Raw genomic sequence first — 26,060 nt, forward strand, 5'->3', positions numbered from 1 at the left:
CAACCAGTCGTCTAGGTAGGGGAAGACTGACACCCCTAACCTGCGCAGGTGAGCTGCGACCACCACCATCACCTTCGTGAACACCCGTGGGGCGCTGGTAAGGCCGAAGGGGAGCACGGTAAACTGAAAGTGCTCATGGCCTACCGTGAACCGCAGGTAACGCCGGTGGGCCGGCAGGACGGGGATGTGGAAATAAGCGTCCTGCAAGTCCAACGCTACCATCCAGTCTCCTGGGTCTAGGGCAGCCAAGACCTGAGCCAAGGTCAGCATTTTGAACTTCTCCTTCCGGAGGAAGCCGTTGACGTTCCTCAGATCCAAGATAGGGCGTAGGCCCCCTTTGCCCTTCTTGGGTACCAGGAAGTAGTGGGAGTAGCAACCACGACCTACTTCTGGCCCAGGAACGCGCTCGATGGCCCCCTTGGCCAAGAGGGCCGAAACTTCCTCCTGCAAGAGCCGCAAGTGATCCCCCGATATGCGGTGGTGTTGCGGTGGCATGGCTTGAGGAGTCGTCTCGAAGGGGAGGGAGTAGCCCCTCCGGACGATCTGCAGCACCCACCTGTCCGAAGTGACAGTGCGCCAGTGAGAGTGGTGATGGCGAACCCTGCCTCCCACTGGCGCCGAAAAGCATGGACTAGGAGGGTTTAGAGGTGGATGCTGCAGGGCAGGTGTGGACTGGATCCGCTTGTTCCCCCGACCGCCTCCACGGCGGTTTCCACGGCCGCCGCTGCGCTGGACGACAGTTTGCGGCGAGTGGCTGGCGGCACGTGTGGGGACGCCCCTTCCTTGGCCACGAAAGGAGCGAAAGGCACCCACTTGCTGGCGCGGGGCCGAGAGGCCCAAGGACTTGGCCGTAGCCCTGGAGTCCTTAAAACGCTCAAGCGAGTGTTCTGCCTTGTCGCCAAAGAGGCGACGGCCATCGAACGGCATGTCCATGAGTGTATTCTGGACGTCTGCCGAGAAGTTGGCGGGTCTCAGCCAGGCGTGGCGGCGTATCGCCATCGTCGTAGCCATCGCTCTGCCCAGCGAGTCAGTAGTATCCAGTCCGCACCTGATTGAATACTTCGCTGCGTCCCGGCCCTCCAGTAGGGCTTGGCCGAGTTTGGCCCGTACCTCCAACGGACACTCTGGCAGCACCTCCGCCACCGTTTCCCACAGAGAGTGGGTGTAACGGCCCAAGAGGCATGCGGTGTTGGAAGACCGCAGTCCACAGCTAAGGGACGAGAACACATTCTTGCCATAGGCCTCGTACCTCCTGGATTCCCGATCGGGGGAGCCGTCGGGAAGGCGGTCTGGGAGTTAGAGGCCTGGATAACCAGACTCTCGGGGGTGGGGTGGGTGGACAGGAAACATGGGTCGCCCGGGGCCGGGCGGTGGCGTCTGGCCACGTTCCTATCTACAGGCGAACCTGTAGCGGGCCTGGACCAAGTGCCCAAAAGAACATCCGTCAAGGCCTCATTAAACGGCAGCAGAGGCTCCATGGAGCATGACTGCGGCTTAAGGACCTCAGTGAGGAGGTTAGTCCTCACGGCCGCGACGGGGAGCTCAAGGCCCAAGGCCTTAGCAGCCATCATCAACAACACACTATATGTCGCGCCCTCCTCCGAAGCCACGGTAAGAGGAGAGACGAATCCAGTGTCTGGAGAGGTGTCCAGGCCACTGGCCTCCCCAAGGTCTCCTGTCCAGTCCATGTTAGACTGACATTCCCTTGTCAGAGGGTCCTCAGACCCCTCCCAATTCTCCTCGTCCCCCATCTCCTGAGATTCAGGGTCATAAGTGAATGGGGTGGGTTCATAGAATTGAAATTCTCCGAACGGCGTCAAGAGCGGCGCCGGCAGGCGTCGACCCGACGTCGGAACCCAGTGAGAGGAGGCATCGGGGACGGCGCCGCCCGAGGACGGCGCCGGAGGGGACACCACACGGACCGACGCCGGGGGGGTCGTAAGGTCCACCGGTGACGATCCATCGCCCGACGAGGGCCCAGCGGCGCCCTGCGGCGCCGGCACGAAGGCACCGACGACGCCGGGGCCGCTGTACCCTGCGGCGCCGAGCCCGAGGGCAGCGGCGGCGTCGGGATCGTGGAGCCCTGTGGCGCCGGGCCCGAAGGCACCGTCGAGGTCGAAGCACCCGACGGCGTCGGGGTCGTAGCCCCCGACCCACTAGGCCCCCCAGACGAGTTCACTGGGCCCGAAGGCGCCGCGGAACCCGTTGAAGGAGAAAGGGACCTCATGGCCATGAGGAAGCGCTCGATCTCCTCCGGCGTCGCGTTCAGCCCAGGGACCGGGGGGTATGGGGCCGAACGCGGCACCCGTGACTCGCGAGGAGCCGCGTGGCGGTGTCACCCGAACCCCCGGCCGCGTCGTGCGAGCGTCGGGGGGAGTCAGAAGAGCGATGATGTCTCTTCGACTTCTTATGCTTCTTACCTGACGACTTGGACCCGGAGGAGTGGCGCCGACTCCCGGAGCTGTGACGGCTCCGTCCCCGCGACCTGTCCCTCGACGACCGGGACCGGGACCTCACACGGCGCGGGGCCGACTGGTGGATCTCGAGTCGACTGCGGGACCGCTCCCGCCTGGCCTTCCTCGAGAGGGCCCGACAGTCGGAGCAGGCCTCGTCGTCATGGTCGACACCCAAACACATCAGGCACAAGCGGTGGGGATCTGTGACTGACATGGTACGGTCGCACTCGTCGCAATGCTTGAAGCCGGGCATCCCTAACGGCACCGTCGAAGTCGTAAAGACTTCGAAATGGATCAAAAAGATCAAAAAGTTTAGTCAAAAAGTGACTAGGGAACTGCTCTTTCCAGATCTGCACTGGCTGGCGCGGAAAAAAGAAGAACTGACGTCAGCACGCGGAGGAGGCGTCTAAGTACTCCGACGACGTCATCACGGCGCCCACGACGCCTACGACGGACGCGGAGCCGCAGACGACGCCTGCCGACGTGCAAGGGTACTGCTACGCAAAACTTTCCGGATCCAGTCTGACGCCTGGGGATATTCTAAGGTAAGGAATCTATCACTAACGTGTCTCTTTCAGATGTCCATGTTCATAGGTCTGGGGTTGCTCGCAGCTAAGCGCATAATTACCAAGCGATGGAAACACTTGGAGCCTCCTCCTGCGTTGGCATGGTCCCGCTCACTAACAATAAAGGCGCAAGCCGAAAGCATTGCCCTACATCGCGAAGAAAGATTGGGGCTAAACAATATCCCGATGGTGGTCGACTGGGATGTCATACTGTAGGAATTCCAAAGCAGTTGGCAGCTAGATGGCGAGCTCCAGACCCCACAGCTGACAGACGAAATAGCAGCGGTGACACACTAGCATGAATGGTGGGACACTCAATGGATAGACCATCAATCTGTTCCCCCCATGCTCAATTGAGAAGTATGACTAGCTATATGCAACACTGATCTAACGGCCGAATGGAACACACAGGTGATGGGGGAGTGACGAGAAGTGGCAGAGACCTAAGTTGGGCAACGGTTAACATTATTACCTTGACCCCGGTTCCCCTCCATTCCCCCGATATACTATACTTATCAGTACATACCACCGACACCAGCTACAACAATCAACCCCCATACACCAGGCGGCACATGTCACCAAGCGCTCCTGCAACACAAGTTGCGAGCTGTACTAAAGGCCATGAATTATATTGTTGCTTAAATAGTTGTCACCTGTGATGTTTGCGCCATGGCGCCAAAGGTGAGCTAACACATGTATCTGTATGACATGTTATGTTAAAGAACAAATTAAGAAATTTAAAACAAAAGCTAATTATTGACTTAGGCGCGAGCACATGACAGTGTTAGTAAAAGTTTGTTAGTTAATAAAATACGGTAATGCCAACAATCTTGTTCAAGGTCCTGTTGATGGAACAATAAATGCACACCTGTATATTCTAGTTACAAATCACCTAAAATACCTTTAACCGAGATAGTATGGCACAATTGGTGTACTTACCAAATGTTTTATATTCTGCAAATGAAAACTCAATAAAATATTTAAATAAATTTAAAAAAAGAAACAAATGCGGAATAAATTATGAGAGTTCAAAGAGAACTTTAGATCCCAATAAGTATTCACTACAGAAAGTTCAAGACCTGCCCTCCAAAATCACACAAGTAGTAACCAACAGAGTACAAGTATGGCGTACTACATACATTTACCGCTTTTCTAAAAAATATAAATGTACACATCGACTTGTAACCTAGAGAGGAAAACATTAAAGTGACGGAAAAAAGAGATTAATTGGTGGAAAGTGAGGAATGCTAGAAAAAGCTGTAGAAACTGATAGTAGAAAAAATCTATGACAAAGATATATATGATTAAAGAGGAGCTGTAAACGAAATTACTATGAATGTCAAATTTACATGTTAGTACCAAAAAGTCCCATTATAGAATGGGTAATCAAAACATGACCAAATTGGAGAATTTCCAGTCAGAAAAATCAACAAGAAAGGGAAGGAATAGAACAGCCCTCTCACCCGAGTGATAGCAGATGTGGAGGTTAACTTCCGCCTGGTCTTCTTTACTTTTCTGAGATCATCGTCTTCAAAAAACAAATCCTGTGGGAAAAGCAATAGCCTTTTATTGCCAAGGCCGTTGATCCCTGCACCATCTCTCCCCACCTTTCCATAACTCGTTTTAGCGTTCTTCGGATCGCTTGCACTATGAGCAAGCCAGCGCAAAAGAGTGCAAGTGGAGATGAATGAGCAGAACGAGATGGGTGCATATCTAGTGAAGAAATACATGGTTACCACTGGCAAAGCAAGCCGTTTTGCATGCAGGACGTGATTTATGGGACATGCAAAGCCGAGCGGTTCCACGATGAATAATGGATTTGCAAGGGAAGGCACAGACCATGCTAACCTGTTGAGCATTCAAGAACATAGAAGACTCCATTAACGTCACCCGTGGGGCATGCAGGGTACAGATGTCAGTGCAACCATCCTACCAAGCAACCAATAGTGAGGGCACAGTTTCACTGTTACTACAACGGTGCTGTCATGCCATTAAGCACAAGTTGAGCATCGAGTACAATGTTCCTGTAAAAGCATCCCATGCACCATGCAGGTTTGAGGTTCTGTCATTCCATGTACAGGGTATAATGACACAGTACTGTCCAATATGCTTGAATATAGGCATAGATGGGTGATGTCTGGTCAACAGGTTTCGCAGGAAGTGTTTTTGAAATGAAGACAACATTGCTACAAAAACATGTCTCGAGAGAAGTTGGTATAATTATATCTAGCAGTAAATGCAAGCACAAACCTGCTGTTACAGAGTACTATAACTCTCATTAGACTAAATTGAACATAAATACTACCCATTTATGCATTTCATATGAACTCATGAACACAGATTGACATGCAAATTGTCTAAAAAGATAGTAGCTTTAGACTCGGTTTTCGGGGCACTGTGTAGGGGTGTCTGGGACATGGCATTTGAGAGCTCCTGGGAATGTGTAGATCTGTATGCGAGGCCTATACTGTTGCCGTTTGTCTATCAGTTAGGCAATTGTTGACTGTCCATAGAAGAAGTATGTTGTAAAGGGGTCTGCTACAGCTTGTGGAATCTTGGGGGCTAAGGACAACATTTTTTCAGTCGCTGACAGGTGTCTGAAATGATGTATGCCCGTGATCAAGCCAAAGAAGAGTTGGTTTTAACACCTTAAGAACATTTCTCCGTGTTTGGTCACATGCTCCATCACAAAACAAAGAGAGTGGCTCTGTCTAAGACAAATATAGTGTACAGCCAGGAAAAGTAGTACATTCAGTGCACTCAAAGCAATTGGGTGATTCCCTACTTCAGGGTCCTAGACACGCCTGCTTGCGGTTCCCGCCACATTCCATAGCACTGTGCAGATTATGCTGCATGCTAATCTACCAGATGTTAGGTTCAATTCTTTACAGTTCTCCAGCTATGTTATAGTCATCTTACTGGCATGAACCAGAATCTAGAGAGATTTTTTTTTCTAGACTACTTTTGTTGAACAAGACACAATGTTTTGCTCCCTTAACCACATGGCTGCTGGGCGTTTCCCCCCCCCCTGTGCTGGAAAATGCCATTTTAGTGGCACCATGACGAGCTGAGCTCGTCATCAGCACACGACACCCGTGGGTGATGACGAGCTGAGCTCGTCATCAGCATCGAAAGGGTTAACAGCAATACACAGTTCAATCAGTGTTTTTAATGGGTATACATGTGAAATGAGCTTAAAATATAGCGTGCATCCTCTAGGGAATTATGCTCATGTACCTGAAGCTCTACAAGGGATGTTAGATTTAATTTAAAAATTACTTGAGAAAGCGACTTCTAATTCTGATCACATGTCACCTATTCCACTTTTCCCGATGTTTAACAAAAAAGCGTCTCAAAACATAGCTTTGGTACAAAAAGAAAACAGAGAAGTTGGGGGTGAGCCCAGCAAACAAGTGCTCATTGGCCCAAAAAAAAATGTAAAAAAAATGAGAACGGCGAAAAAAAAGTGAGGTTTGTGAAAGAAGGAAGGTCAGATTTCAGTCAAGATGATAATGAGAGACCTCTAGATCTGAATCTGGAAGCAGATAACCTTCATGAGGGAAAAGTTCCTCTAGAAGGAAAAGCGTCTACAGGCAATGCTCCCATAAAACATTCTAACAAAACAACATAAAATCCTTTAGCAGATACTTTTACAATATTATTTCCGATGGAGGAAGGGGCATATTCTCAGAACTCTCAACACTACGTACCTTCTTCTAGTAGGTCTTACTTTAGGAGCAAACCCATGCCCTGTAGATAGGGGCCATTATTCTAGTAATATTATTGATTTTTGTTCAAAGTTCTCTCTCGAGAAATTGGCCCACTAAACTGTCGCGTTCTAATCTAGGACCCTGATCGATACTGTTACCTTATGCCCCTATTCGGCTATAAATCCATTTATTCCCTATATTGGCATAACCATTCAAGTGCAATATTCAGAAACTCGTCTCTGGCCTCACACGAACAGAGCCACATTTCAGAATAGCTTTCTCTGCCACTTCCTTTGCAACCAATTAGTGCAATGACATAGCCGAAGTTACTATCTGAGATTCCTAGATTAACACTCCGAGTTCTTCAACAAGATAAAAACTCAGCAACCTGGAAATCCCCGCTTGCTGTGTTTTGATTAGTAATAGAACTCTAATGAGCACTGATAGACGATCACTTCCTAGTGACATCTTTATTGACGTCTTATGTCCAAAAACTTACGTCAAACAAGGCACCTTTCAGGTATAAATATTACCAACGTTGCCTTAAGCAAACGCTGATGTTGCTGCTGTTTACACTAATGCCATCGCTGCTGAAGAAGCTGCTGTTATGCTGATGATACCATAGCTGCTATCGCTGCTAACTAGCGAACGATGGTGTGGTGAACTTGGGAGCTGAACAGCCGTTCCCCTGCAAGAGCCCAGCAGATGCAAGCTGCCCGCGGACGCTGCCCCTCCTCCTCCTCCTCGACGCACTGAGAAGAGACGCTGTCTTTCTCCTGCAGAGAAATCCAGCTCCAGCGTTTCTAGTCTACCCTTGCGGGTGACTGGGATATCGACCCCCTGAAGGAGATACCTGACCTCCATCATTCTATTCCAGAGGTATGGTGTTGACTAAACCCTTAGAGAGAATTCTTGAAGCAAACCTTGGCAAAACCAACTTAACTTAAGGCTACTTACTTACTCCCCTCCCAAGTATTAGACTTAGGTCAGGTACACTGGGGTAGGCGTAGTTAGAAGCACCAGTTGAGTATTTTAGCCTAATGTATATATGAATGTATATATGTTTTATTCATTTTAAACCATTGTATGGCTAAGAAACCATATCAATGCTTTTACAGTATTTCGCAATACTCATCTTACTGTACGTACTTTTTATAATAACAAGTCTTGCAATTGTGGCAATTCATTTCTCTTGTACGAGAAGAAAGACTGTTCAATAAATGTTACCCTTTATTGACAACGCCCGTCTCTCTATTCTCTACATATTGTGAAAGTAAACTGCACAACCACTGACTGAGTAAAATAACTGTCTATTGTTTCACACGACCCTAGAGATCGACTCTTGATCTGAGGAGCAAAGTTGTCATGTTGCACGGTTGTTGGAAAACTGAATCCCTTCTTGGCTGTGCCAGGGAAGCTGATCACTTCCTATTCAGTCAAGAAAGTTTCCAGTGACCTCTGAGCTAGTTGGTAACAAACCCAATTAAGTTTAGCATAGTCAGTGGAGGTCTGGAAGATCCGCACTTCTACGTCGATACTACTGTTTATGTTATTCCAATGCGCAGGGCCTATTGGGAAAATAGGAACTACACTACATGGCGCCCAAACGTTTGGTAAGGCGATAAACTAACGCAAGACGTTAGAGTAACTCAGTCGTGCATATTTCACACAGACCCCTTTCTCCCATAAATACTCCAATAGACGTCTGGAGTGGGTGAAAGGTTAAAATCCGCCCGAACTCAGTAGGAAGAGATTCCTATGTAAAGCTCTGGTTTATTCAACGATGAAGGATACAGTGTTCCAAAATATTGTGCACCTAATCTTTGTCTCCTTGGAGACCTACTCTGCAAACCCTGCATTTATAAAATGTCAGACAGTGAAGAAGAAAGGGAAGCAGCTAGGCTGGCAACCCTACTAATAGAGGAAGACTTGAGTCTCCTACAGACTGACCCGGATGCTATCGACATCCCGGTCCATTTAAGAAAATCTTTAACTTTAAAACTTATAGAAAACGGACTGACACCACAAGGTGGTACAGTAATTTTCGTGATAGAGGCACACGAATATCGGCAGACAGAGGTATTCTATTCATGGATAAACTTTCCAGCGGCAAACGCTAGAACAAAAGAGTTTCACTATTACAAAATAGAGAAACCACCGGATGAGTACGCTCCTTTCGAGGAGACTGAAATCCCACTAAAATTCCAAGAGCACCTGCTCTGGTTTAATGGCGCCCTAAAACCTAATGATCATATTACCAGGCTCGGTCCACTACGTAGACCAGGAGCAACGTGGCCGGTTCTAGCCAGCTACACACCACATCCGGACATTGCAAAAATGTCTAAAGAAGAGCTGTTAGTACAGCTAAAAACACTTATAAAAATACATAGGCAATTAGTCCATTATGTAATTCGGACTGCAACAGTCCAACCAGCTGTTAATGTACCACAGCTGAGGGAACACTAATAAAATTACACCACAGAACATACAGTCATGTCTTGGTAAAACACCCGTAAAACGGTAACAAATTCCTTTCTGGTTAGAACAAAAAATCACTCAAATAGAGGCAGTATTTCCGGATACTACCCCTATCGAGAAACACAGAATCTTGACCATCTGCCTTCCTATGGGAATCGCACCACACGTGGAGGACTGTGACACTTGGGGTACAGTCTTTGCTTCCATATACATAAAAACACATGGTGTTCCGTCTATGGCGGTAATACCAGATGTACTAAGACAGATTCAGAATGAATACGGTCCAGAACCTGCTTTAACTCTTGGTATGAAATTACTGAAAGACTTCAAGCAGGTCTCGGCTATATTATTAGCCAATATAAAGGGAGAAGCAGCATCTGTGGCGATCCGCCAGAAGTTGAAGGAAACAGATATAACAGATCAGCCAGTTGAGCTTGCCAGAATCATAGAGAAATGCTATGAAGAATTAGGTAGAGACAGCTTGGGTGGGAAACCAGTAAAGCCCCAACTGCTCGAAAACCCTGAAAAATTATTTATTAAAAATAATTCAAAACACTCCTAAAAAGAGCTGGGATGGAAATAAACAATCCACTCCCAAGGAAAAAGTCTTCCAGCCCAGAGGAAGGTCTCCTCGACGGAGGGAAAGAACTCCGACTCGATGTGAGAAGGTGGCCTGATATGCAGTGCTCACTATTCTAGTGAACACTATGTATCAGTCCAACAACCCTTATTGATGATTGGTTGTAAGTCAACCTTATAGACCAGCTATCCTAGTAGCGTGGATACGAGCAGTCTAAGGCTAAAGACTCGAGAGGGCGTGTTAAGCCAGCTGTTATACCATCACATATACCCCTTGAACACCAAGTGAAAGGACACCACACAAGTGTTATGAAAATAAACAGTGTATTTATTAGAATCACAACAGGCCTGTACTCTTTATGAGGACAGGGTTCTAAGCACAAAACAAAACTCTTACGAAAATACTTAAGTTAGCACAGTATATACAAATGCCCGAGGGGCACGGAAAACCATATACTCTGAAAGTGGAATGCGAAATTACTAGCAGGTAAGTACAGTACTAATAGGCTTTGGAATCGCTAGGACTTGACTATAGAATCTTTAGATTACTTCTAGGAGGCCTAGGGGACTCGGGTGCAGAGTGTGCACTCTCACGCGTGATGCGGGACAAAGTCTATGGTAGCTAGTAAAAGCAAAGTTAGTGTTCTCGGGCGAACCCGACCTGGTAGGAGGAAAACGAAAGTGGATTCTGACCCTTGGATAGTGAGGCTATGCTGGGGCACCGAAATGCCGAAGTTACCTAGCCCAGGGGCTGCAGCTGCATAGGTCTCAAAAGACGTCGGGAATCCTCGTAGGCGGACCAGGAGCCTGGAAGGAAGATGCTGGCAGGCGACCAGTGAAGAGAGTTCGGAGTGATCCAAGCCTGGATCTCGAAGATGGACGATACCTGAAAGCAGAGGGGACCAAGTTCGTGACTACTAGCCAGTAGTCAGGTGGCACCAGGAGGGCACCGGATGGTAGTCACCTCGACCAGGTGAGTGGGCGACGCTGTGCTCTGCAGATCTCACGGACCAGGAGGCGTTGTCGGCGACCAGGATGGAGGAGCGAGCTGTCCCACGATGGATGAAGCTGTCGGCGTCGCTGGACCCAGGATTGGGCAACAAAGCCTTGGCTAATTCAAGCCCACGCCTGGACCTAAAATGGCGTCTTGAGTGGACCAGGAGGGTCCGGGGTGCTCCTCTTTTGGAAGGGAGCAAAGGCCAGTCTGGAGCAACCAAATCAGCAGCAGTGATGTCGTCGGGCATCGTTAAGAAGGCCACAAGCCAGCGGGCTAGTAGCCAAACAACGCGGTGAGCAGCAAAAAGCAGAAGGGCCCCACGCAGATCGTGGAGATGCTGGGAGGCTGAACTTCGGTGCTGGAGCTGCTCAGGGTCGGGGCTTCTCGGACCCCAAAGCACTCACCAGAGGATCCCTCGGCGGTCGTGCTGGAAAGAAGTCGTGCAGTCTTGAAGATGGCCCGTCCCTCGAGGTCTCGTCGCACTCACGGTTCTCAGCTTGGCTGTAGAGGTGAGTAGAGGTCAGAGGTGCCAGGGAAGCCGGTTCTCGTCGAGCTGGGCAGTCGGATTCCGGAGGAAGGACTTGCAGCAGGCCGCAGTGTTCTTAAGATGGTGCCTGCGGATGCAGGGTGACTACTCCTTAGCCACAAGGGAGAATCTTGAAGAAGAAATCTTGAAGTCCTTTCGAAGAAAGTCGTGTCTTGATTCCAAAGATGATCTAATTTGGAAGGGGGCCCGCTCCTAACTTTATACCTGGAAAAGGGGCTGAACCGGTGACTAGGTCCTGCCTATGGGTGGGACTAGGAGGGGGGTGGTTACACCCCTCTCCCATGCCGGACTTTCCCCAGGCCAGGGGCTGGTGTGCCCCTGGAACTGGTTCTGGCCGGCCTATGCGTAGTGAGCACCGGGGTGCCACTCAGCAGTCACCTTCCTGTAAAGCCCTGCCTACCCAGGATACACAAAACCCTGTCTGGGATGGTGCTAGCACCGCCCCTGACAGGAAACCCTTTGTCCAAGCTCTCCTCGCTGGAAGGACTCCCAGCCGCAGGAGGTCAGACTCGTGTCTGTGGTTGCAGCATCCATTTTGTGGAGCTGAGGCTTCAGTTAACTTTAACCGGGGTTCACAGTTACATACATGTCGTGTCCCTCTAGAAGGGTGGAATGCTAACCCCGTCGCCAGAATTGACGAGGGGTTAGTATTCCAATTCGTATGACACCTTACTCGACATGTTTTGATAAAGCAATACCAAAGATAGCATTTAACCGCGAGGATTATAATGCACTTAAGAGTATATGGTATGCGTTATCATGGAACAGCTATTAGGACTTGGTTCCGCAAGCTGCAAACGGGCTCAGCTCATGCCAGAGCACCATTTCACACTATTCCAAGCACTCTGCCTTCAGGATTGTCAAGGCCTGCCATAGGAGTGACTGATAGGAATCTGTGTGTCCATTTTATGGTTAGATATAGGTATACTATATCTAAAGCAAAGGGTGAGTACACCACCTTGCCCCAGCTGTCGTGCAGCCAGTTGTGTCAGATTTAGATGGCCATCCAGGGGTGGCATAATACATGCTTCAGCCCCTGGTAGGCCCTGGGTACACCTATGCCCTGAGTTACAGGGTCTGATAAGGTGGCCCAGTCCCAATTGGATAATGCACCTAAGGTACACATGTCAATTTAGTGAGAGAACAGCTAGGCTGTGGGTCTGATTAGCAGGCCCACAGCCAGAGAAAGTCATAAACCAGTGAAACAAAAGCAAAAAATCTGGGTGATCATAGGATTGCAGACCCTACTCTCCTACACTCGAGAACACCAGTCTCCCCAGAGGGAGCCCTCTGAGAAAAGATACAACCTTAGAAATAGGGATAATTTGAAAAAGCCTGATAGATATCAAAGTATTGATACACGTCCCTCTCGATCTTTTTCGCAGAAATCGGAAAGAAGAGGACGGTCAGATCCAGGAGAGCACACCAAGTCCAAAGACAAGGAACCTGCTCAGAGTAAAAAATCTCAATTTCCAAAAAAGAAGGTAGCTAGTATTAGAGTAATCAACCATGCCGAGAATACTGAGGACACAGTTGAAAAACGGGGAGTGGGCACAGACAATGTTAGACAGTGCAGCAGAAATCAGTATAGCCCGCAAGATCTTGATGAGTCATCTGGAGACAGTGGACACAAATGAATACATTCAGGTTGAAACTGCCGACACCAGACTTAGCGAGCCCCATAAGATATACAAAATAACATTGCGTATAGAGGGTGATAAGACTAGGAAAATAAAGGGTCTATTTTGGGATAAACTCTCAAAAGGCTATGATATTCTGTTAGCTGAAAAAGATTGGCCCCCAGAGTTTGTCAGGGAGTGCCTTCGTGGCGAAGAAATGATTATGCCTGCCTTCTCGAATCACATTCCGATTCACAAAAAATATACTTATACAAGGAAATGGGCAGTAGCCTAGGCACTGGCATTATATAAAAATCATGTAGGATGGGATGAGGACTCACCTCCTCACAAAATCCAGTTAAAAAGTGAACCAACTGCCCAACAGCAGTATCCCATTAAGCAAGAAGCTAAAAAACAAGTCAGCAAGTCAGGGAGATCTTAGATCAACTTGAGTACCAGGGGGTGATTGAAACATGCACCTCTCAAATGAACAATCCTTTGTTTCCTGTCTCCAAACCAGACAATTCATATCGTCTAGTTTTGGACTACAGACACCTTAATACATTTGCAGTACAAAACTCGCATAGTGCAGCCCTAATGAATAACATAGTTAGGAAAAAGTATAAAACGACATTAGACATATCTAATGGTTTCTTTTGTCAAAACATTGCACCAGAAAGCAGGTATTTGACCGCTTTCTCCGTAATGTGGTCTCAGCAAAAATTCTGTCGACTCCCACAGGGGTTCAAGAACAGCCCAGGACTATTCTCAGCTAGGGTAACAGAGTTACTACAAATAAATGATGATGAGGCATTATCTTACGTAGATGATATCTACCTCACAGACGACGACTTGGATACTCACTTGAAAAGAGTGAACACCATTATACTTGGGTTCGCAGCAGAGGGTTACAAATTCAAGTTTAAAAAGTCTTGAATTGCCCATCTGACAGTATTATTTTTAGGATACGAATTATCAAGTGAAGGAAAAAGCCTAGCGGACAACTTCTTAGAGAAGTGCGCTGTACTCCAAGCTCCAAAAACGCTGAAGAATTTACAATCCATACTAGGTTTTCTGAATTTTCGGAAGAACATACATTCTAAATTACGCAGAGAGGGTACTAATTAAACCTGATTTTAAACAAATCAATTGGACTCAAAAACACACAGAAATTTTGAGATCACTGCAAACAGAAATGTTAGCAAAAACAAAATTAGATACACGTGACAACACACGCGATCTTGTAATCCGAGTCATCCCAGGAGGATGCGGATTCACGTACCTGACCTCTAATGTGGGAGAAAAGGTACCAATTTCAATTAAATCTCACTTGTACACACAAGTAGAAAAAACATTCAGTCACACAGAAAAAACTGTGAAAGCAGTGCAAATTGGATTAGCAAATGAACGAGAATTAGCACATGGTAAAAGGATTAATATCCTCACAGCGGAATCCGCCTTCGAGGCGCTATTCAGCCCAGTAAACCTGCCTACAGTGTCACTGGATCCGAAATGGATACAGTGTGTAGATTCTCTAGGAGCGGAAGATGTGAAATACTATTTCGCCCCGCAATTCGAAGAACTGAATGATTTAGAATATGAAGAAGAATATCCTCTGCCAATTGAACTTCTGCCTCTCCCACAGTACGCCTGTATAATCTATACAGATAGATTTGTACAGCATTTCAACGTAGAGAGAAAACATTTATGTATTTATTCACACTGGTGAAACCCACCTGAAAACAAGTGAGGCAACTTCTGCTCCAGCCCCCTGCCCCAGCTCAGTATGCACACATTAATGGGCCGGCCTAGCGAGAGAAAGAGAGTGACACCTCTGCCGTTGATAAAAGGGAGGTAATGAACGCCCATCTACCTCCAGAAAGGCAACTCAGGAATCCACTGGGTCGCTGGTGGCATCCAAACAATGCAGAACCCGCCCAAATTGGCCCCCCAGGCTACTCAAAAAAGCAGGCCACAGCTGGTACTGGACACTGGCCCCTCGGGCATTGCCCGAGTGCCCGTGTTACCAATCCAACGCTGGTCCTCAGGTCTCGGGGGGAACTCTAGTAAGTCCAAGCACACATAGGTACATGGGGTGTGTAAGTTCATTAAATTCAATAGATATAAACTCCAGTGTGGATTTTCAGGTTTTGTCAAAATGGGGGAGTCAATGAGATTTGCTAGCTGTTATCTTCTCCATTCATACCACCTCCCATAACTTATGTAACCAGTCCAACCTAGTTGGGATGCCCACCTTACCACACCTAGTCAGTACCACCTCTTTGGCTGCCCCAAAAGCTATCGTAATGGCTCTTCCCCTCCATGATTTCAAGGGGTATGTTAAGGCATTCGGAAGTCCTAGTATAATGTAACTTGGAAATCGTGGCAGGTCGGTGTCGTATGTGGTATTTATGTCAGGCAATATGAAGTACCAGAAGGGCTGTATCTTGGGGCAATCCCACAACAGATGGGTCACAGTGCCTATCTGGCCGCAGTGGCGCCAGTAGTGAGCATCTGCCCCCCGTTTCCAGCGCGCCACCCTATCTCGGGTGTAGTACCAGTAATGCACTATTTTGAGGAACATCTCCTTGCCTGCCATACTACAGGAGGAAGCTCTAGCTCTTTGCACAGTGTCCTGCCAGTCTTTAGGGGAGAATTCCCGCACACATTCTGTCTCCCATCTGCGCTGCAGTCTTACTTCGTTGTGTAGATGTGATTAAAAAGGCATATATATCTGACAATAACTGCTTGTCTGAGGTTCTGGTTATGAACCATTTCTCGAATTTCGTTAAGAGCCGCCCAGTGTGTATACTAACTTTTGGTTATGTCACCCAGTGCCTTAGGGCAAGGTACAGCCAGTACGTAGATTTGGGGAGACCATATCCCGCTGATAGTTGGGGGAAATCCATTATCCTGTTCTCGTCAAAGGGATCCCCCCCCCTCCCTCTTGCAGTTAGCTTCTTGACATGTAAGGTTGCTTTCTCCCTGACACGCCAGCAGAAACTCCGAGTGGCCTATGAAAGGGGTCAATGGGGACATAGGAGTTGATAGGCCTTGTGCCACTTTGACCCTGTCCCACGCAGTCAGCGTGGTTCTCAACACCGGGGAGATGTAGACTCCCTCTGGGCTGTAATGTTTGAGTAGCCAAGGGACCTTCCACATATGTATGCTTGCTATTGCCCGATCTATGAAGCACCAATGCGCCAAATCCAAGCGCAGATAAGGCCATTGGACCCAATCAAAATCCTTCTCGGCATCTACCGACAAGAGCAAGGCTGGCTTCTGCGAACGTTGGGTCTTGTCGATAAGGTGGTCGTCGGGAGCCATCGCTACAACTTCTTTCGGGTATAGAGCCGGACTGGTCAGGGTCCACCAGCCCCTGCATGTATTGTGCTAAGCGGGCTGCCAGTATACTGATGAAGATTTTTAGACCAACATTCAGGAGCGAGATGGGGCAGTATGATGTGCACTTCTTTGGGTCCAGTCCCGGCTTTGGCAAGACCACCACCGTGGTCATACGCATGGAGGTGGGGATAGTTCCTTCAGTACTGAAGGAGTTAAAGAGTCGCATAAGTATCAGGATTAAGCTCGGGCCAGGGTCTTATAAAAGTTCAAGGAAAATTCATTTTCCCCTGGGGCCTTGCGCGACGCCAGTCCCTGGATCACCTTTAATACCTCATCTGGCTGGATAACCCCCTCTAATTTGTCTGCGTCTGTAGCCGGAAGAGGGGTGACCTGTGCTTGAGCGAAATACGCCACTGCTGCGGCTTCATCCGAAGGGTCTGCCGTATACAGGGCTGTGTAGAATTTTTCAAATTTGAGGACTATCAGTTCATCCCCTTGTACTGTGTCTCCATGCATGGTTTCTATCTCTGCTATATGGCGCTGCAGTATTTGGGAGGTAACCAGGCACGCCAACAGCCGCCCGCCTTATTTCTCCCCTCATAAAAGCTCTGTTTAGTGCGGAGAAGGGAGTATTCCACCCCATCAAGATCCAGTGCTTTCAGCTGCTTGTGAGCATTGGTAAGCTGGCTGCATACCCAAACAGCCCCCGTCTCCCTATGTACCATTTCTAGTTCTCTGACCTGCCCCTCTAGTCGGTCCCTCTTTTTTTTTCCTATCCCTGTTCAATCTGGCCGCTATCACAAGAAACTGTCCCCGGATGACCGTCTTCAGTGTGTCTCATAGTAAGTGTATGTGCGTTTGACCATCATCGTTTTGGTCCATAAAGGTTTGTATGGCATCCTGAATCGCTTGGATATTGGCGTCATAAGTAAGCAGTTTATGGTTAAGTCTCTGGTAGTCCCCTTCAAGGCGCCAGGAAAAGCTAATAGGTGCGTGGTCAGAGAGTGACGCGATGCCTATGGATGTGGCCCGTGGTGTGGTTAAGAAGTCTAGTCAGGCAAAAGACTGATGAGCTGCAGAGAAGAAGGTGTAGTCCCGGGCCGCTGGGTTACGTTGTCTTCAGGCGTCTGAGTCCCACCTCCCCCAACCACTGCTGCATGGATGTAGTTAACGCTCCCAAATCGCCCGTCCAGTGTGTGGTTCTGTCAAGAGCTGGGTCTTGTACTATGTTAAAATCTCCCCCTATTATAAAGTTTTCACCTGAGGTTTCTAGTAGAAACACCGCTAGTCCCTCATTGGGCCCGTATATTGATGCCAATGTATAGTGATGACCTCCCAAGTCCACCCGCAATGACTGCAACCTACTTGGTATTTCCAATTTCAATCCTGGGAAGTGTGTTGCAAAAAGCACTGCCACGCCTGCCTTCTTCCCAAACATGGACGACAAAAATTGGCGGTCAAACCAGCGGGACCGGAGGCGAGTCAAGTCTGCGTGTTTCAGATGGGTTTCCTGCAAAAGGCAGACATCACATTTAATTTCCTTGAGGTAAGATTAGAGTGCCCTTCGCTTCGCCGGAGAATAAAGGCCCGCATATTGAGGCTTACTATTAAAGTGTTAAGGGGTGCCATTGAAGCATTGTAGATGTTTGTGCATCAAATTAGGATTCCCCTCTCTCTCAATTGTCTGTGATCCCCTAAGCTTGGTGTCCGCTGGATGATGTGTGTGACCCGAAACCTCCAACCTGGCGAGTTCCCAGTTGTGTATCAAGGAGATATTTGTCCCTCCCTTCTCAATGCATGGGGAATGAGAAGCCCAAATCCCTAGTTGTGGTAGCCCAGCCTTAGCGGGGTGGCCCTCCTTCCCCATCCCACACCCAAGTTTACACCATGCAGGATTTATAGGGCAGCCCCGTGTGTTATGTAACCTGAGGCCCCCACTCAACTTTGGAGACATTCTCCCTGAGCCCTCGCAGCAGTCCTCGCTGTGATGCACCCATTCGTTTTTGATTCCTGGCTGGATGAAGGGTGCGCCAAAGGGACACGAAAGGGAAAAAAAGGAGTAAGAAATATCTATAAGAGAAGAATTTTTAACATGGCATCAACAAAACAACTGCCCTCCTTTGGGCTTCGAAGGCGCCTTGGCGCGTGGGTTCATCTGGCCGGTGGCCGTAAAGCACCATCTGGTCTTCCAGTGGGTGAGAAGCGGGCTCCCCCCACGATGGGCGTTCTCAGTTCTTGTCCCGGTTCTGCCGGCAATCGCTCTGCTTCTGTAATCTTGTAGCAATTCCAGAGGCCTCCTAATTTTGTTGTCTGATCACCTTCTCCGTCTCATGCTGGCAGCTGCTTAATAAATGCCTCTCACTCCTTTTGACTTTTTGTCTGAGGGTCGTATGCGTGAGTCTTTCCCGATTTGGCGTTCTAGTCTCCTCTTCGCGGCCTGCTCAGTTCCTTACTAGCCCGGGTGCTGGTCTTACATATCCCCTTCCACAAAGTCCATTCCCAGGGCTTTCTGCGTTTCTTGAAGGGTTCTCACTGCATGCGTTTCTATAACCCACACAAAGAGTAGCTTGAAGGGATGCCCCCACCTGTAGCGTATCTCATGGTGCCGCAGGAAGGTAGTGACGGGGCGCAGGGACCGGCGGCACTGGAGTGTTAGCTGGGAGAGGTCTTGGTAGATGCTCACTTGTAGGCCCTCAAATTGAATGTTTGCCTTGTCTCGGGTGGCCACCATAATGACTTCCTTCTGGTGATAGGAGTGCAGGCACGTGAGGATATCTTGGTGTTGGCCTGGATTCTTTGCCTGGAGGCCCGCCCTGTGAGTGCGATCCAAAAAAAACTCATGATCTTCTAATGCTGGGGCAGCATGTCGGAAAAGCCGGGTCACAAATTCCTCCAGCTTCCCTGCCTCCGTGCGAAGAGAGACTCCTTTGATATGTATATTAGAGTGCCAAGATCTATTTTCCAAATCTTTGAGGTGCAAGCACAGCTCTTCATTGCGGTCTCGCAGATCCATCAGCTCACGAGCATGCGAGTGAAGTTCTTCCTCCCTACCATCGCCTGCCTTTTCTAGGTTGTCAATGTGGTCTCCCAGCTCACTAATACCCTTTCTGACCAGCTTCATATCTGTGGGGACTTCCTGTCTCAACGCTGCAAAGTCGTCCAGCAGCGTAGTAAATAGCTGTTCCAAGAAGCTCCTCGTGAACGGTTCTTCTGTTCCTTGGTCAGCGTGGCCTAGGTCCCCTTCCTGCATCTGTGATGGGGGCAACTTCGTGGCCTGTACGTCCGTCCGTTTCCCCCCGGTTTCTGCAGTAGGTCTCTAATGTTGGTCTCCTTTTTGGCGCAGACGGATATTTTGTTAGCGCCGTCTGGTGGGTGCTAAGTGCCGCCTAGGTCGTTCGCAATTCCCTAGGATATGTCTGCTCTCAGGCACACGCAATCTGACAGCCCCGAAGAAGCCTTGTGACCTATGTTCCCAACTACTGGCCCGTCTTTGCCGACCTGGTTGTCAACCAGTTCTCCACACAAGCAGAAGAAGGTCTATGGTAGGCCCTGGCCGTGTGAGGACTTAGATTTCCAGGTCTACCTGATCTCCGCTGTGTCCCGCTCCAGATCCCGCTAACTTCCCGGTTCCGGCCCCCCCACCCCACCTGCAGGCGTGTTCTGGTGAGGTTTTTGCTTCAGACCTGCTCACCGCCCTGCTTCCTCACTTGGGGGGGGGGGGGGGGGGGGGGGGTGTCTAAAATGGCAGCTCGCTCCGGGCCAGCGATGTCTATCCAGCCTTCTGTGCTCTCCAGTGGCTGTGGGTCCAATTGCCCACCCTTCCGGTTGCCGCTGGATTAGGTGCTTGAACCCCTGCCAAGCCTCCTGTGAGCAACTCTGCCATGGGGCAAGTCTTTGAAATGCTGGGCCCAATACTCCTGCAACCCAATGATTTGGTGCCTGTATCATGCCTCCCACCGCCGCAGACACCTTACTTGTCAGTACTTGGCCTCCAGACAGAACCCACCACTCGGTGCTCAGTAATCTTGATCCGCCTGTCTGGGCGCTGGCCCGATCAATCACCCCCTCCAGGTGTTCGGACCTCGCCACACTGCTCCTCCCTGAGCCTTGAATGTTGCAGATGGCAACAATTACTCCAGGCAGGGCCAACCGAATTGGCAGAGGCACCAGAGGCTGCCGGCTCCGCACCAGCAAAGCGGCGGCAAGGTGTCAAGGGCCCACGGATGCAGGTTGCACCCAGATCTAACCGGGCCACCTCCGCGTTCGTCTACGGCACACTCTCAGCCGCCGCTGTCTGATGGCAGCTGCACTCGCTGGACTTTCTGTATCCCCTCCGCAATCACAAAAATGAAATGACCCGCCACCGCAAGCCTGTATTCGGGTCTCGTTGGTGTTAGCGGTGTTAGAGTAGATACAAGGGTGCCAAAGTTGAAAACTGCGGGAGGCTGCGGCGGGGAGCCGAGCAGGCAAAGTTCCTTCACTCTCCTTGTCTCCCATGGGCCAAGCTCCCCTGTGTCCTCCGCAGTCGCTGAAATCCTCCTCGTGGGCCCTCACTCTCAGCAGGCACTGACGAGGCCTCAAGGCTGCTACGCGCAGGCTCACAGTCCCTTCCTGTCTCCGCTGCTCCCTGTAAGAGGTATGGGGATTTTTTAAGCCGGTGTGAGGGTCCTCGGTTGCCCAATAATACGCTCTATGCGGCCATGGCGAGCGGCGCTCCAAGAAGGTGCTGCCACACAGCCGCCATTTTGGCCATGACCCCCGGTAAATATTTAAAAGCAGAATGCTGAACAATGGGCTAAGATCCTAAAGCCACTGTTCGCACATTGCTATGAGACATGCAGGATCACAAAACCAAGGCAAGGGAGCATTATTGCTCCCCTCCACAAAACCAGGAAATTGTCAGATTGATCTTCTGCATGCAATAGGAAAGCTCTTTGCACAGGGGATCTTATAAGAGCTTGACAAATGGGCATATAAGGCTAGTATCATTCCATTGGAGCAGTCTGGTGGCCGGGCAGATCGACTAGTGACTAACAATATTGCAGTATTCCAGACTATTCTGGACAGCTACTTGGTGGAAAAACATCAATGGATTATACTGCTTTTATAGATGTTTCCACCACCTTCAACCATGTGGGCAGATTGATTTTATGGCATCAATTATTTGCGTTGGGCGTGCCTGTAATTTACTATGTTTAGTCATAGCACTGTACTTCTCCACATGGTGTATAATTTTATTGGGGGGGGGGGGCAGAGGCCTTTCTCCCATTACCTCAAAGCCCAATGGGTTAAAACAGGGGTGTTTATTTGCACCACTACAATACTTGTTATATATCCTGATTTTAAGCAAAGATCTTGCCATTTGGTAAATTTGCCTCCAAAATTGGTTTCAATTCATACTCTTTTCTATGCGGGTGGTATTTTCCTGTTTGTTCTAACTCCTCTAGGGTTACAAAGAAATTTGCAAGAACTATGCATTTATGCTAAAAGTAATTTTTTGAAGATAAATGTTGTGGTAGTGTTCAGGTGGAAAAAGAAAGGCTTAAAGTATAATTGGTATATGGACAAAGAAAAAGTGGAGGTTGTCAAGAAAAATCTTTGCTAGTAACCTCTTGCATAACTTGCACTTATACCATGTAGAGAAAAAAGCCTTGGCTCATGCAGGTGCTCTTCATAACATTTTTTATGACGTTTTATTATAAACATATGCAGGTGTTCCTCAAAAGATTTGTAATGCTATGGGGGAGAGACATTTTTACTATTTATTAGAACTATATAACAAAGATTTTTCATCTTTGGTATATGCTCTGGGATATACCCCATATCTAGATGGTCATTTTTAAACCCGTATGAAGGTAAGACTTTAAACAAATTGTGTAATCTGAGTTTATCTATACCTGTACTTTCTTAGACTTGAACATGGTCTTACAGTACCTACTTTCAAGCACTTGCTAGTATAATCTGATGGGGTCATTAGCTCTTCCATGCACCTGCACCATCCTTAAAGGCACTTCCTGATTAAAGTCTGAGAAAGCCTGGGTTAAAAAAGTACATTTGCAAAATATTTGTCCTTTGCGTTAGGGTGCATTAACTGTGATATGGCAGTCTAGAATTGTGGACTACTGGTCAGCTATTCAATAGTTTGTAAGTTCAAGTTGGCAAACTAGGCTATACTCCTGACCAAGATTATGGCATGAATTAAAAAATGTTTAATAGTATGGTAGCACACATTAGCTTTCCTAGCAAATATCACATAATGTGAAACATCTTTTGCTGCTTCAGAGAGGGTATCTTCACTAATTGCCTGTTAGTGAGAAGAGAGAGCCCCAGCTGATTTCACTAAATGTATCTTGTGTGGTTTCGGTCTCCTAAACCTTTTTCATGTACTTCATCTTTGCCCGGTATTAGGCGATAATTGGGAGTGCCTTTTAGTTCCTTTAATTGAAATGTTCATGGCCGCTCTGAGCTGAAGCTCGGTGTTGAACCTGCACACCACCTTCCAGAGCAGCGATTTGCCGGGTTGTATTCCCACCGAAAATAATGGGCCCGCAATCGGAATGCAGGCAGACCAATTGGATCCAACGATCACCTCTCCCCCGATCCTGAGTGGCTGAGGTCTGTGCTGTTTTGTCCCAGTGGGCCAGTGAGCCAAGATGGCGCCCAAGGAACTACGGGAATGAGCCTGGAGGCTGAGAGTGATGAGCTGCATTTTTGCCGCCCTCCAATCTTCCAGCTGATGGTGTCCTCGTCCCTCCCTCTGCTTATTTTCCTGAATCACCGACTTTCAGGCAGACTCCCCGGGGGAGAAAAACCCCGCATTATAGACCTCGCCTGCCTGCGCCATTTGAGAGGTACGGGTGCGGCTAGGGAGGGGCCAACGAATTTGCCCTGCAGTTTCCCTCGCGGCTGGACCCATTGTGGGGACCGTGCCTGCAGCCTGGAAGTACACGAACACTGTGCGCTACTCCACTGCACGGCGAGTACCCCCTCAAATGCTAATAGACATGCTGCTCCTCCTCATGCTATCACCTGCGGCCGGGTCCATGGCTGCTCATGCACCCTCTCCAAGGTGACTCAGAGCTGGGTTCCAGAGCTGCTGGTTCTCATCGGCAGAACAAAGAACAGCACACACCCAGCGCCTCACAGAAGCGTCTTGTAATCCCAGATCATCGCTGCTGCCTGAGAAGGCTACACTGGCTCCCCTCCAGCTGCCTCTCTGAGACCAGGATCCTGATGTTTCATCCAGGATTTTTGGCACTGTGCTTTTTAACCGACTTTAGAACTGGTGGCAACTTGAACTAACCACTGAGCCATGGAGACTAATAGACTTGACGCGCCTGACTTTAAGATGGCTGCCAAAACCACACTCCTCCTATCATACCATCCTCGCCAGCGCCTACCACCCGTCTTTGGTTTCTAGCCTTTGATCCCCTCCTGATACTCACTCTTCTCTGGCGGAGACTAATCGCATACATGGCCGCTTCCCGGTGGAGCTGCACCGACAGCTGTAGGGGAGATTGGCCCTGGCACACCGCTATGGCATTCACCTACCCAGGCGGGTCATGGACATTTGTCAAGTTTTCTTCCTGCTGCTGTCTCCTCCCTGTGGATTACCTGCTGTCCCTGGTCTTTCCTATCCTGACTCTCGTATTGGCTAATTTACTCCTGTATTGTTTATTTATCCATTATGTAACTACTGTGAAATATTTGTAACCTGTAACTCGCTGTGTCCTTATGTAAAGCGCTCTGATACCTCTGGGTCTAGCCAGCGCTATATAAAACTCAAGTAAATAAATAAAATAAATAAATGTTTTAACTTAAACATTCATCTAGACTTTGTATTTTTAATGACTCCTCCCCTAAATGAACAAGTATATGTTTCTATGTTTACATTTTTAAGAGCTTTTTGCTGATATTTTAAGAAAAATATAAATGTTATCTTATATTGATTGAAATGTGTCTGTACTATTATAATATTTTAGATGTTTGTCTAGCTATGGATGTATTGTTGATCTCTGAGAAGGTCTAAATCAATTTTTCTTAATAAACTAAACTTGAAACTCAGGCTAGACCCTGCTCCAATGGGAACAGTCAAGCTCGAACTGCTATGTCAGGTCCTCCCTGGACTGGAACACAAACAACCTAAGACAGGTTTCGCCCTGATTGAGGCTCTTCTCTGGGACTCGTCCTCCAGACACCACTAGAGACTCTGGTTTCAGTGGCCTCAAACAATTTTTGGATTTAGGGCTCATTCTATCAATCAATAAATCCCAATCTGGAGGCTGATGGGGATCTTAAGAGGGAGCATCAGTCTTGGAGCCTTATACCCATGGCTTTAAAGGAATCATACTTAAGGTCTACTTCTTTGTCCGTCATCTTGAATATTTAGTGCATTGCATAATTTGCAGTTTCACTTTTTTAAAATTCATATTTGAATATATTTGGTGAAAATTGTGAGGCCGTAGTTCTGTGGGCGCTTCATTTTTGTACAAAATCCCCCTTCCTTTTTCCTCTAAATACTTTCTTTATTGCCACTATTTGTGAAAACTGCTACATTTTCTTTGAGATTTCGACACAGGAAGTTAAATGGGTTAAAAAACAATCACAATCACTGAAAATTTGTGGTTGAACTCAAAATTAAACTGGAATCCAGTAACTGAGTTTCACTTTTATCTAGCATAAAAAGAATGGCAGACACTGATAAATGAAACCTGAATATAATATATCATTAGAATGTGGCAAACCGCTAATAAATATATGAGATGTCACTAAATGATTAAGAGGATTGGGGCCAGAGATGCTATTCCCCATCTACGGTGGTTCTGTTGTGACAATTTGCAAAGAACAGGAGATATTCCAGGTAATTAATTCTGATCTCATCTATAATTTCAACTTCAGCCTCCGAACTGAAACTTGATGCTCCTTAGCAAAAACTTACTTTCGACAATGCTCACCACAACCTTTAAAGTATGATTTACAATAAGCCAATTGCTCTTCTAGTAGGAACTCAATAATATCTCTTGATTATTTATACATCTCTTTTTTTCACAACACGCAAAGCTAATTCTATTTCCAAAAGATGAATTTTAAAAAATCCCTCCCTAACACCCCCCCCCCCCCCCCCCAAAAAAAAATCAAGCAATCTATCTTTACCCGAGAGGTAACAGTCAGGGGTGGTGGGGTGACAGAGCTCAAGGAATTGTAGAACAGTTGAGTAACTTCAGAACCAAGGTCTTGATGGCCACCTATATAATCAAGGACCAACTCTGTAGTATATGTGATATCCAACACTGTACTATCTGCTAGTGTGAAGGACTTCTTTTTGAGCCACATCCTGGTCTAAAATTAGAACATTTTAAATATAAAACAACTTAACATTTATCTCTTATCTTCTGCAGTGTTCGTTCTTGAACTAAGATGCCTCATAAAACATTATGTCGCAGTTCTTCAGTGTTGTTTGCTTTCATAAGACATTATCTATCTGTAATTCCAGGTCTCTGGTGGTGTTTGTTTTCACAGATTCACATGCTAGAATCATCATTGTTAAATAGCTTATTTGAAACAACTTGAACTTCAGCCAATTATGTGGAAGTTTTGAGCTTTAAACATACCCCTAGCGGCCACTGTAGCTCAGATTTCACAACCTAAGTGTGAAGGGTATATAAAGAAGTGAGCCTCTGCCGGAGGAGGGCGGAGGGTCACATTTGAATCTATTAAGATACCAACGTTGGACAACTGGAGTTATAGATAAGTAACAAATCAC

The 26,060-nt window shown here is 47.9% G+C and overlaps 1 protein-coding gene across 1 annotated transcript in view; it reads right to left on the reverse strand.

Annotated features, from left to right (window-relative positions):
- Positions 1 to 26,060, reverse strand: part of PACS1 (phosphofurin acidic cluster sorting protein 1) — a 1,518,728-nt gene that overhangs the window by 889,157 nt on the left and 603,511 nt on the right. Inside the window, exon 7 of the mRNA XM_086938495.1 lies at positions 4,486 to 4,566. Within this exon, the coding sequence (XP_086794621.1) occupies positions 4,486 to 4,566 (81 nt within the window). The remainder of the gene's footprint in view (positions 1 to 4,485; positions 4,567 to 26,060) is intronic.

This window comes from Lissotriton vulgaris, chromosome 9 (genome assembly GCF_964263255.1).
Source record: "Lissotriton vulgaris chromosome 9, aLisVul1.2, whole genome shotgun sequence".
NCBI lineage: Eukaryota > Metazoa > Chordata > Amphibia > Caudata > Salamandridae > Lissotriton > Lissotriton vulgaris.